The following is a 12,642-nucleotide window of genomic DNA, read 5'->3' on the forward strand; positions in this document are numbered from 1 at the left end:
TACTTTGAACTCCGATATTCTCCATAGACATTCAGCTCTGACACCAGAGAAGGAAGGGAGGACGTGGGATTGGCAAGTGCCAAAATCACATAATCGGCATAGAATCTAATAGTGCATGTTGTAGCTACGAAAAGGACCCTGGTGATGTTGTGATACGTCCGGCTTCTTTGTGCTAGGGGTTCCATATAGGGCAAACAGGGACAGCTTGTTGTATTCCAATACGTATCCGGAATAGGTCTGAGGATGTCCAATTCACTCTCACCCTAGTCAGGGGAGAGCTACAGATACTTTGGATCTAGCTGCACAACTGGTCCTAAAAGCCAAAATGTTATGAGGTGGCAACCAAATAGAGCCAATGGACCATATCAAACGCTTTTTCCGCTTCGATAACTAATATGAGAGACTCCCTATTAGAGCGATGGACCTTACCAATGATGTGCAGAATATGCTTAATGTTGTGTTTGCATTGTCTATTGGGGATGTAGCCTGCTTGGTTGGGCTCGACCACACTGGGCATAAGGAGTAGAGTTTGGATGGTTGTAAATGGTTTAGCATGGAGGAGGGGGGAGAGATAGCGGTCTGTAGGAGCTACATAGTGACGTATCTTTACTGGGCTTAGGCAGTACCGTGATGGACACATTGAGCATAGGCTCGGTGAGCGACTCACACTCAGCAACTGTGTTGAAAAGCCTTGTGAGGACTGGGAAGAAGGTGTAGCAGAAAGTTTTGTAGTAGAACGGAGGAAAACCATCTGGCCCTGGGATCTCAGAGGGCTTTAATCTGGCCACTGCTACGCTCACTTTCTCGATTCTAATCGGCTCCTCCAGGAAGCCAGCCTGGGCTTAGAAAAACCATGTAACTTGTGCTTTATTACTTATATTTAAACAATGTTTCTAGTGCAATTTATTTTAGAAAACCCTCAAGCAAAGAACATTATTCTGAAATCTAAAACAGGATGTGAAAAATCATTATTTTCACAATTAGGGGTGTAGGTGACAAAATAAAAAGAGTTCTTAGGGCATTTACCAACACTAAGAAATTAGACTGAAGCTATTTTATAATAATGCTAAAGGTTGTTGTAGAATTCATCTTCCTAGACAATATAAAGATGTCCAAAATTACTCAAGAAACCAGAAAGTCTGCATGAGTGGTAAAACTGCTAAAAGAAATCACTAAGTAAATAGATGAGAATCTGTAAACTATAATGCTATAATTTCCACTACCTATACAATGACTTTACAAAGCATGAACACAAAGATGAAGATCGGGCATACTCAGCTATTCTCCTCATCTAGGGCATATTTACAATCCTGATACCGAAGTGCTTTGTGCAGTGGCAGTATTATGCAAACGAGGTTTATTGAAGAGCATGTCTGACAAGTATTTCAAGGTATCATGAATCAGCTTAGAAACGCTGACTCACCCTATCAGCAGAACTTCACAAAAATCAAACATCACATATGCAAATGTTGATAAAGAATTACTACCGAACGAATTCCCAAAACAGACAGCACTTCACTGTACAGAAAAGCTTAAATCCCTTTATGCGAAAGGCACATGGATCGAGTTATTACAACCACTTTTCGCAGCATGGTTTGTACAGTTTGGCTGAACATTATCTTAATACAATGTTTATTTATCATTCTTAGACGGGACCCCTGGTTGGTTAAATGGTAAAGTGTCATAAAGTTCCACTCCCAAAACAAATGTATAGCAAAGGGATAGAGAAAGGACCTGGCCACTTAGCGTAGTACTGGAATACATTCCTAAGAAAGAAAACAAAAGACAATAGCGATGTCACAAAACATACACACACTGTAGAGAAGATTCAAAAGAGATTTTACAACATGTGATTCAGCTTTTTAAGCTGCAAAACACCCATGTAATCACACAAGACTATGGACTACATCAAATGTGATTCTGGATAACTGTGGTGATCAAGCCCTTATTTCATGGGGGAGCGTTCATAAAGTGATGCAGAGGAACGCTTGATAGTCTAGACTGACGGATTCAATTCTGTAAGGACGAGAAGACTCAAAGATTCTTTTAATTTGTTGTTGAATGCCAATGTGTGTTCCAAAAAAAAAAAACAAATAGACACCTGGAGTAAGAGTTAAACATGAGGAAACATTTGGATTAGATTCATAATGGTATGTCAATTTGTTACTTCTTGTGGATTATGATTTTAAAATATATTTTCATTAATTTCAATAATTTGTTAATTGTTTTACATATGGTTTAATATTTCCTTCAACCAAACTGAAACTGTTTTCAATTCTGATATCCATCTTTGTAATGGATTTTGAAAACATCTGTTTCATGATGCGAGATATAAAATTGACTCGGGTATACACTAAGGGAGGTATATGGTTTCCACATTAGGGAGCAAAACACTGAAAGAAGACTGCCTCAAATCCTGCACTTATACACTGATTGATGCGTTGTTATAAGTACAAATATGTAAATAAATAGAACACCCTGTTTCTGGGTCCTTAGTATTAACATTAATGCAGCCTAAGTGCCTGCTTGCTTGTGTTCAGTCACCATAATTGAGGTGGAGATAAATCCTATTTGTAAATATTGATGAACAAAAATGAAATATCTAACTGATTATAATTTATTATTTTTTTTTTTTTAGTAGCGCGATACGATGCATGACCATTATCCAATAGAACCAGTCTAAACATTTTTGGGTAAAAAAAGTGTCATTCATTGTGCCTGAATAAAGCCCATAAGAAAGTTTACTTGCACCACCACCCTAAAGATGTGAGATTTCTGGTATTGAGTTTGTGTGCTCAGTCCACATACTCAAAGAGTGAATCGAGTAGCAAATAAATTAAAGCTATGGTCACTACTGTAGGATGGCCACTACTGAGTAACACAGATGCATGTGCTAAAAGCATGGTAATTTTCAAAGGCAAAAACAAAGTATTTTATTGAAAGTGGTTAACCCTAAAAACAAGTTAAAATGTCCACTGCACTGTGTCACGAAATAGCTAGGAACGTTTCAATGAGAATGTCATGTTTCTCTTTAACAGCACAAATGATTAATTGCCAGTGGAGGCCCCCAAAAAACTTGAAGTACCTTTGACCTCAAAGTCCATTGTCAAAGTTTCTACCTGCAGCATGCAAAACTTTTTTAATCTTGCATCCACTCCAACAAGTACAAAAAAACATTATTCAACTACACACTGTCTACAGCAGCAGAAGTATTTTATAGGATTCTTATCCTATAACCAACCACACACTGATAGACAATTTTCCATGTCAAATGCTGGTTTTAAGTAGTATCCCATTGAAATACCGAACAGTACAAAAAGCAAGTTAGCATTGTAGAAAAAAAAATGAACTTGCTTTTCCACTTAAAAAGAGAAATCTGCACTTTGCCTTAAAAAAGTGTTGTGTTTTAACAAACAATGTTCAATGATTAGCTTATGAAAGCGGTAACGCTACCTTGATCGAAAAATCAGAACCTGGTTATTTCATGGCTGAAGATATTTGTTCTCTGATCTTAGTCTGAATTCTCCTTATTTTTGTATTTCAAATTGCATGGGATGTCTTCAATATGTGATAATATTAGAAATGAAACATTCATATTTTATTACTCACAGTACTGGTGTTCAAAACCCCTGCAAGTATTCATGATGCATCCCAATTACAATCGAAGTATCATTTAATTAATGCACAATGGATATGATGTATGCAGATTCAAATAACTAGGAAGAATGCACTTAAAGAGCATTGTTCTTCGTGACTGCAACAAAATTCAAGAAATGCTCTATTTGGTCCAACTATGGGCGGCAATTTATTAATATTTTAAATCTATTACTTATGCTAATTCAACAACTGGAGAAATTTTAGTTTAAAATTCAGTTTAAATGGGTAGCAAAATGGATGCTTCTTGACTCATTTTAGAAAGGAAGCTAATGAGGGAAAATGTCAATGATTTATCTAAATTGTCTTGATTTTAGTCTGAAACAAACACCAAAGAGCATACTAGATGCCTGATGCCCATAGCATCAGTACTGTAAACGAATCACATGGATGCAACTAAGACGGGAAAATCTATTAGTTTGATGCTCTACAAACTTACGTTACTGTGGCAGAATATTACGAAAATGGCCCATGTGGAACAAAATCCTGCCGTTGCAGGACACATTGCTAGACCATCCCCACTACATGATGGGTTCTAAATCTCTAGTTCTGTGTAAGCGTTCAATTGTTATCTAAGACATGTTTACAGTGAAGATGTAAGCTTCAAATATATGTTGCGATGGCCATGGGAACATCCTCATATTGATGCTAATCCTGGGTAGCAAATACACTAGCAGGTAGGGGTGTAAATAATTTGGCTTGTGTATACTCAAATACCCAAGCATAATGTAAATTGCATATGAAGACAGAACGCAGCAAATAAAGATTTCTCATTAAATTAACAGTCATCTATTTGATTTTAATAAATTAATGAAATTCCAGTCTAATTAAGGGACTGGTTTGCTTCTTTCTAGAGAAAAATACAATAGACGTTTTTAAGCAGAGCATTTGTGTTTCACTGCACTTGTTCTGAAAATGGCACACAAAGGCTTTATGTAAAACAGAGCCAATGTTTGTTTCAGTAATCAACACATCCTTTTTAGTCGTTATGAAAACAAAGGGTAACAAAAGGTGAGAGACTGGAGTTTTTTTTAACACTTCCAGCAAACTGGAAGATGTCTCTAACTACAGCATGCGCTCACACAGACTGAGCCAAAAATGCATCCCTATATGGGTTCTCTCCAAGTTTGTTTTATGCTTTGTCGATAGTGGGCAGGACATGATTAGCATAATGTGCATTTGTTACCTCATATCAAAGGCAGCTGTTCAAACAGTGTAACTGTGTAAAGCTAATGGCATGTATAACTGGGCTACGAATTAAAACCAACCAAAGGTGTCACATTAGGAAAAAATGTTTGTATTAAACTAAATATGCCTGTGTTTAGCTTTTCCACTTCTTTCTTAGTAAAATAAATGATCCCTGCTCAACTGGAAGTTAATATTTGATTAAGGCATCCGACTCTGGCTTCAAAATCTGCCATTTGGTTGATTTTCAAAATCGGATGCCTGTTATCAAAGCAGGCTTGGGAGACTTAGAAAAATGTAATTTATGGAATTATATGAACTAAACACAGACCTCTGCACATTCACGGAACTGATGACATATAGCCTGGAGGACACCAACAACCAAAAGTGGCATGTGAGGGGACCACAAACACCAGCTCAGTCAACTAGAAAGATTGCTAGATTTTTTTTTTTTTAAACAGGGAACTAATTATTTTTTATTATGAAAGGATGGTGAGCTTACATTTTTGCTTTGTGGGGTGAAGATGTCAAAAACGAAAGTAGTTAGATAATTTGAATACCCCCATTATAAAATAAGCAGAACTGAGGGGGGTGGGGTAGCGTATGGTCTAATTCACATACCAAAAGGCATATATGCCCAGTGAAATTGTATTTCACTACACCGAATTAACTTCATTTGCGAAGGTTTTCCTATTTGGTGCTCATTCAGCAGCACTGTCAACGTACAGCGAGATCTTTCTTAAGTAGGCCGTAAGAAATGAATGATGGCGTAATGAACGGACGTCTGCGTTTGACCAGTGATTTCCGATGAGGGTTTTTTGTGGCACCCTTCATGCATGCAATCTTACTGTTACAGTATAAACTGATACACACACTTATACCTAGAGACCCCCACCCTCAAACTACAGGATTACAAAAGGTTGGGGCGTTCATCTTTTTTTCACGTGAATGTTGCGTTTGCAGTCATAAACATGGGGATCTCCCTCTACCCTCCCCCTCGGTCCCCACACACATTACAAGCGGATAGAAGAATGTTACTCGACCTTTCGTCCTCCCCTGCATCGCGCTCAGAGCCGGGGCTGCGCTTGTCTAGCGCGGGGTTGGGGGGGCTGGAGAACAGGCTCTCAAAAGCCATGGCCGTGGTGGCCGCCCGCGCTCCGGGGGATACAGATTAGAAAAAAACAAACGGAAATGCTCTTTTTTTGGTACCGTCCTCCGAAGCCCGAAGGCTGGGGACTGTCACATTATTTTCTTTTTTTTCAACACAGAATCGCGGTGGCGATGGCGGCTCCCACCCCCCTCCTTCTCCTCCCGGGGCTCTAGTTGTTACGTCTGAAATAAAAAACACGCACAATCATCCGAGAAAAGAAGCCCAAAACACGCGTATGGCCTACCAAACAAAGCCCAACGCCAAACAACCTAGAAATCCGTTAAATTAAAAAACCTACATAAAACACGAAGTATTATATTGAACGTTTTTGTAAAAAAATATGTTTTCAACATTAATTAACACATAGACACTACTCTTTGTCGACATGACAGTGCTGCATTAAGGCAGCAATCAAAAGGGCCATGGGTTATTATTTTCACTTTGAACCATTTTCAAATGTCATTATTTTTAGATTTTATAATTTGAAAAATTACCTTTAATCAACCTAATTTGGTCCTCACAACTACCCTTTAAAATGATGAGCGATATACAACTGAAAAAATACGGACTTTCCTCACTGGACAGCGTAGGTTGTACAAGAGAACATACTCTAAGAGGGCCACCACGTAAACAATGCATAGTGTCCCTTTTCAGTTTCTGCGCTCCTGCCGTAGGTGCTTTCGGAAATCTCTAGAAACAATGAACATGCTTGTACATCAAAGCGCGGTTGGTCACGCCCACAGAGTTCCAACAAAGAACTAGAATGCGGATTTTATCATTTATATGTGCTAAATTGAGCGCCATGCTAGTGGACAAATCAGCTTTAAATGGGACGCTGTATAAACTCCGTGAGTTCAAGAACGACGCTTCTGTCCCAATCTTCGAGGCTCGCCTGGTTCCAGCCTGGCTGTCGCTAGTTCATTTTTTATTGTTTTGTTTGTGAATCATTTTTATTTGTTTGTGGCTGAGCCCCTTTGGTTCATTTCTGTGTAGGTTTTCGGTTTCCTAACTGTTGAGGTGTTGTGGTTTTCCGCCCCTGCCCGTCGTTTTTCCCACTCCTGCTTTCTCGCTGGTTCCCACCTCCCTACCAGCCCCTACTACCTTCTAGGACTACTTTTGGGGGCTATTACACGGGTACGGTCAGCGGGCGCATCACTGATGCGCCAAACGGAAGCCCGTCTGCGCCCATCTGTGCCTGGACCGTGCCTAGCCCCAGGTCCCCTGGCCCTCCTGCCATCCACCGCTGCATTGCCATGGAGCTTCTGGCTCTGGACCCCGGACACTAGAACAACAGCTTCTGCACGTCCTCCTCATGATTAAACAAGCATTCGCATAGCCAATAGGTCTCACCTTTGGGACCTTATAAGTGTTTAGCCATGCAACACTTGCTGATGTTGCACCAAGGATATTGTACTGGATAACTAAACACTTATAAGGTCCCAAAGGCGAGACCAATTGGCTATGACAATGCATTTTTTTTCTTTTTAAAGGACAAGCAGTGCTATCAGGCTCCGGCTGCCACTAAGAAGTGTAGAGAGAGAGGGGTAGAGAGAGGTGTAGAGAGAGGGGTAGAGAGAAAGGTGTAGAGAGGGGGGTAGAGAGAGGGGGTAGAGAGAGGGGTGTAGAGAGAGGTAGAGAGAGAGGTGTAGAGAGAGAGGTAGAGAGGGGTAGAGAGAGAGGTGTATAGAGGTAGGGAGAGAGAGGTAGAGAGGTGTAGAGAGGTAGAGAGAGGTTGTAGAAATCAAAACCTTCTCAGGGGCTTCACTGATACACCTGGTCCTTTTAAACCAACAAAGAAGAGATTGGCACAGAATCTGTAATATAAAATACATCTTTTTATTTAACCTCTGAAGAGGGAAAAAATGTGTCACACAGCATTCTCAAATCACTGTATGAGACATTTTCTAAGGAGTACAGAGAACGGGGGCATAATATACCCACACAGGGGCTGAAAAAAGGCGGTACAAGTACACATGAGAAGAGTTATGCACATAGATGGTCATACAGAAACTGCACAGTCAACAAGTAGGAGGAGTAATAAGTTGCTGACATCAGTTAGAACAGCCTGACAGTTCTATACTAGGAACAGGTGCACTCTACTAGCTAAGCACATCTGAGCATGTGCAAGACTCTGTGTTAGAAAAGGTAGACGGACCGGGAGGCCCGGCCGGGGTCAGGGGGAGAGGTCTCCGGGGAGAGCCGTCTCCAGCGATCGTACAGACAAGTAACTTCCCCCCCACAGACAGATATCACACACGGATAAGGTTCAGTGTTCTTTATAGGTACTTAGTTATGATACGGTAGAATGGTACAAGGAGGTCTGGACGCAGGGGTCCCCTCGATTAGAGTCTCGTAAGGTAGGGAAGGGGGTAGCGGGTCAGTCTATTTACCAATCAGGTAGTTCGGATGAGATGATGATGAGCTCACAATCCTCGAGCTTGGTGGTTAGGTGGTACGGTCCGCGGCAGCGCCAGCAGGTCCCGGTAAGGATGGTCGATACAACGGGCCGCGGCAGCGCCAGCAGGTCCCCGGAAGATGTACGGTCCGCGGCAGCGCCAGCAGGTCCCGGTGAGGATGGTCGTTACAACGGGCCGCGGCAGCGCCAGCAGGTCCCAGGAAGATGACGGTCCGCGGCAGCGCCAGCAGGTCCCGGTGAGGATGGTCGTTACAACGGGCCGCGGCGGTGCCAGCAGGTCCCAGGAAGATGAAGGTTGCAGAAGGCCGCGGCAGCGCCAGCAGGCAGGACGATGGTTCACAAGAGCAGGCTACGGCAGCGCCAGTAGACCGTCAGGGTTGAGTTCACTCGGTGTCTCTCGACTCCAGGATACAACTGCCTTCCTGCTCCGGAGCTGCCTCAGTTATAGGGCTGGTGCCCTTTGATGTCCGGACCCTCGCACTTGGAGGTCGGAGGGTCCGGGATGAAGGTGTCCAGACACCCAGCAGGGGGTGGAGCCAGCGCCTGGGGGAGCTGGAGGCGATCGGTACCTGGCGGGGGAAGAGCTCTTGACACTTCGTTCTCCCATTGACCTGCCAAGTGGTCCGCTCACCTCCTGGGTGGATGGTGGTGCCGGGATGTCGGGGCCGGCCAGGCCCGGGGTTAGGGTCGAGGTGAGGCCACGCGGCCGCGTGGTGCAGGGCCCAAGATGGCGGCTTGACTCGGCCGGGGAAGCCGGTGGGGCTGGACCCCGTGATGAGTAGGGGTCCGAGGGCAGAGGGTCCGTCGGGAGACGGAGTACAGGGGCTTGTCACGGGGGTATGCCTGGTGGGCCGGAGCTCGGGCCCTGTCGTGCGGGGAGGGAGCAAGCCCTCTGTGTGGCCTGTCCAACATGCGTCCCCCCCAGCTGAAGGCGGGGAGAGTCACCCATCTCCTTGGGGACTCTCTTCGTCGAGGCGGAAAAAGCGGGACAGGCCATCCGCGTTGGCGTGGTCTTGGCCTGGCCGGTGCTCCACAGTGAAGTCCATTCCCTGCAGGGAAATGGACCAGCGCAAGAGTTTTGGGTTCTCCCCCCGCATCTGCATCAGCCATTGCAGGGGTCGATGGTCGGTTTGTACCCGGAAGTGGGTACCGAAGAGATAGGGTCGGAGCTTTTTGAGGGCCCACACTACTGCAAATGCCTCCCTCTCGATGGTGCTCCAACGCTGTTCTCGGGCCAGGAGACGTCGACTGATGAAGGCCACCGGCTGGTCATGACCTTCGGGGTTCAGCTGAGAGAGGACGGCCCCGATGCCGTGGTCGGAGGCGTCGGTCTGCACCACAAATTCCCGACTGTAATCGGGGGCCTGGAGCACCGGGGCGGTGCACAGGGCGGCCTTCAGCTCCTCGAAGGCCGCTTGACAATCAGGAGTCCAGTGGACCCGCTTCGGTTGATTCTTGGATGTGAGTCCCGTGAGGGGCCCCACGATGCTGCCGTAGTCCTTCACGAACCGCCGGTAGTAGCCGGTGAGCCCCAAGAAGGCTCGGACCTCGGTCTGGGTGACGGGGGGCTGCCAGGACTGGATGGCAGCAATCTTAAGTTGTAGTGGGGCCACCAGCCCGCTTCCCACTTGGTGCCCAAGGTAGGTCACAGACCCTTGGCCAATTTGGCACTTGCCGGCCTTAATGGTGAGGCCGGCCCGCTGGAGGGCTTGGAGGACCTCTTGGAGGTGACGGAGGTGGTCGGACCAGTGGCGGCTGTATACAGCGATATCGTCCAGGTAGGCAGCGCTGAATTCTTCGAGCCCTGCCAAGACCTGGTTCACAAGACGTTGGAATGTGGCGGGGGCATTCTTCATGCCAAAGGGCATGACCTTAAATTGATAGTGGCCATCGGGGGTGGAGAAGGCTGACCGTTCCTGAGCCCTGGGTGTGAGGCCGATCTGCCAGTAGCCCGCCGTTAGGTCGAAGATACTAAGGTAGCGGGCGGCCCCCAGCCGGTCGATCAGCTCGTCTGCTCGGGGGATGGGATGAGCGTCGGTCCGGGTGACAGCGTTCAAGCCCCGGTAGTCGACGCAGAATCTCAGTTCAGGGGCGGTGCCGGGGGCAGCGGCCTTGGGAACTAATACAACCGGACTGGCCCAGGGACTGTCCGAGGGCTCGATGACCCCGATCGTGAGCATCTTGGCCACTTCCTCCTGTATGCAGGCCCGTACCCGATCTGGTACGCGGTAGGCCCGGTGCCGGACAGGGGGACTGTCCCCGGTGTCTACGTCATGCAAACACCAAGGGGTGACCCCGGGGGTGAGGGAGAACAGGGCAGCGAACTGCAGCAGGAGGTCCCGGCAGTCCTGGCGTTGCTCCGAAGTGAGGGCGTCAGAGAGCCGGACCCCATCCACGGAGCCGTCCTTCTCCTGAGTCTTTAAGAGATCCGGGAGGGGCTCGGAGTCTTCTTCTGTACCACTGTCTGTCGCCATCAGGAGGCTTAGTTCGGAGCGCACAAAGTGTGGTTTGAGCCGGTTGGTGTGGAGGACCCGCAGGGGGTTCCGGGTGGACCCCATGTCGATGAGGTAAGTGACGGGGCTTTTACGCTCGACCACTTTGAAGGGCCCCGTCCACTTGTCTTGCAGGGCACATGGTTCGGTGGGGGACATCACCCATACTTGCTGCCCAGGCTCGAATTCAACGGAGGAGGCATTGTGATCATACCACCTCTTCATGTCCTCCTGACTGGCCTCGAGGTTCGCCTTGGCCATCTCCCTGAAGCGCCGGGTCTGGTTTCGTAGGGCCAGGATGTATTTGAAGACGTCGGGAGGGGTCGTTAAGGGGGCCATCTCCCAACCTTCCTTGACTAGGCTGAGGGGCCCTCGCACAGGGTGCCCGTACAAGAGTTCGAAAGGGCTAAAGCCGAGGGACTTCTGGGGGACTTCTCGGTAGGCGAAGAGGAGGCACGGGAGCAGCACATCCCACTGGCGACGGAGAGGCTCTTCCAATCCCCCAATCATCCCCTTGAGAGTGCGGTTAAAACGCTCCACTAGTCCGTTCCCTTGGGGGTGATAGGGGGTCGTGAATCTGTAGGTGACCCCGCATTGTTGCCAGAGGGACTTCATGTATTTAGATATGAAATTCGTACCTCGGTCGCTGACGACTTCTCGGGGGAAGCCTACCCTGGAGAAGATCCCCATCAGGGCCCGGCCAACCACCGGAGCTGTCACTGTCCGTAGGGGCACCGCCTCGGGGTAGCGGGTGGCATGGTCCACTAGTACCAAGATGAACCTGTGTCCTTGTGCCGTGCGGGGGTCCAGAGGCCCCACAATGTCTATCCCCACCCTCTCGAACGGGGTGGTGACCACAGGGAAGGGTTGCAGAGGGGCCTTCAGCTTCCGACCACTCTTCCCGCTGGCTTGGCACGTGGGGCAAGATCGGCAGTGGTTCAGGACGTCATTCCTCATTTTTGGCCAGAAAAAGTGGGTCACCAGGCGACTGTATGTTTTGTCCTGGCCCAGGTGTCCAGCCAGGGGGACATCGTGGGCCAGGTTGAGCAGAAAGTCTCGGAAGCGGAGCGGTACCACCAGAACTCGACCGGCCCCCAGCTCGGCGATTCTTTGCTCGCTGTAGAGCAGGTCGTTGTCCCAGTAGACCCAGTGGGTTCCGGTGGTGTCCCCTGCGTTTTGGGTATCGGCTTGTTGGCGGAGTCCCTCGAGGGAGGGACAGGTCTTTTGTTCCTGGCGGAACTGTTCTTGGGTGGGCCCCCCCTCTTGACGCCACTGAGCCAGATCCGGAAGGTCCTGGTGTTGCGCGTCTGCTTCGATAGTCGGGTCCGGGAGGTCGGACTCGCCGTTGTCCTCGACGGGGGCAACCGGGGGCGGAGGTGCTGGCCATTCGGTTTCTTCTGATCGGGGGGTGGCACGGGCGGCCATGGATCGGGTGGTTATGCAGGCCCAGTCCGGGAGGCCCAGCATCCCCAGGTGCTCTCTTTTCTCGACGGTGGCCCACGGGGAACTCTCGAGGTCATTCCCCAGGAGGCAGTCCACGGGGGCATCGTCCCGGACCGTCACCTTCAGTAGGCCGGAGACCCCTCCCCATTCAAACGGGACGCAGGCCATCTTACACATACTCTCAGAGTTATCTGCCGAGCGGACGGGGCAGAGAATGTTCGGCAGGATCTGCTCGGGCTTCACCAGATGACAGCGGACGGCCGTCACGCTGGCGCCGGTGTCACGCAAGGCCTCGGCTCTCT

General features: G+C 47.9%; 1 protein-coding gene across 5 annotated transcripts in view; it reads right to left on the minus strand.

Moving 5' to 3' along the window:
• ZC3H6 (zinc finger CCCH-type containing 6) overlaps positions 1-6,160 on the minus strand; it is a 518,680-nt gene extending 512,520 nt beyond the window's left edge. For 4 of the 5 annotated variants that reach the window (XM_085612198.1, XM_085612196.1, XM_085612197.1 and 1 more), the window contains exon 1: positions 5,883-6,149. In XM_085612198.1, coding sequence (XP_085468324.1) covers positions 5,883-5,974 — 92 coding nt within the window. In that variant the 5' untranslated portion in view covers positions 5,975-6,149. Of the gene's footprint in view, positions 1-5,882 lie in introns of all 5 variants that reach the window. The other variant, XM_085612199.1, reaches the window with a different exon arrangement.
• Between the last annotated feature and the right edge of the window lie 6,482 nt (positions 6,161-12,642).

The sequence above is a fragment of the Triturus cristatus genome, chromosome 6 (assembly GCF_964204655.1).
Source record: "Triturus cristatus chromosome 6, aTriCri1.1, whole genome shotgun sequence".
In the NCBI taxonomy this organism is placed as follows: domain Eukaryota; kingdom Metazoa; phylum Chordata; class Amphibia; order Caudata; family Salamandridae; genus Triturus; species Triturus cristatus.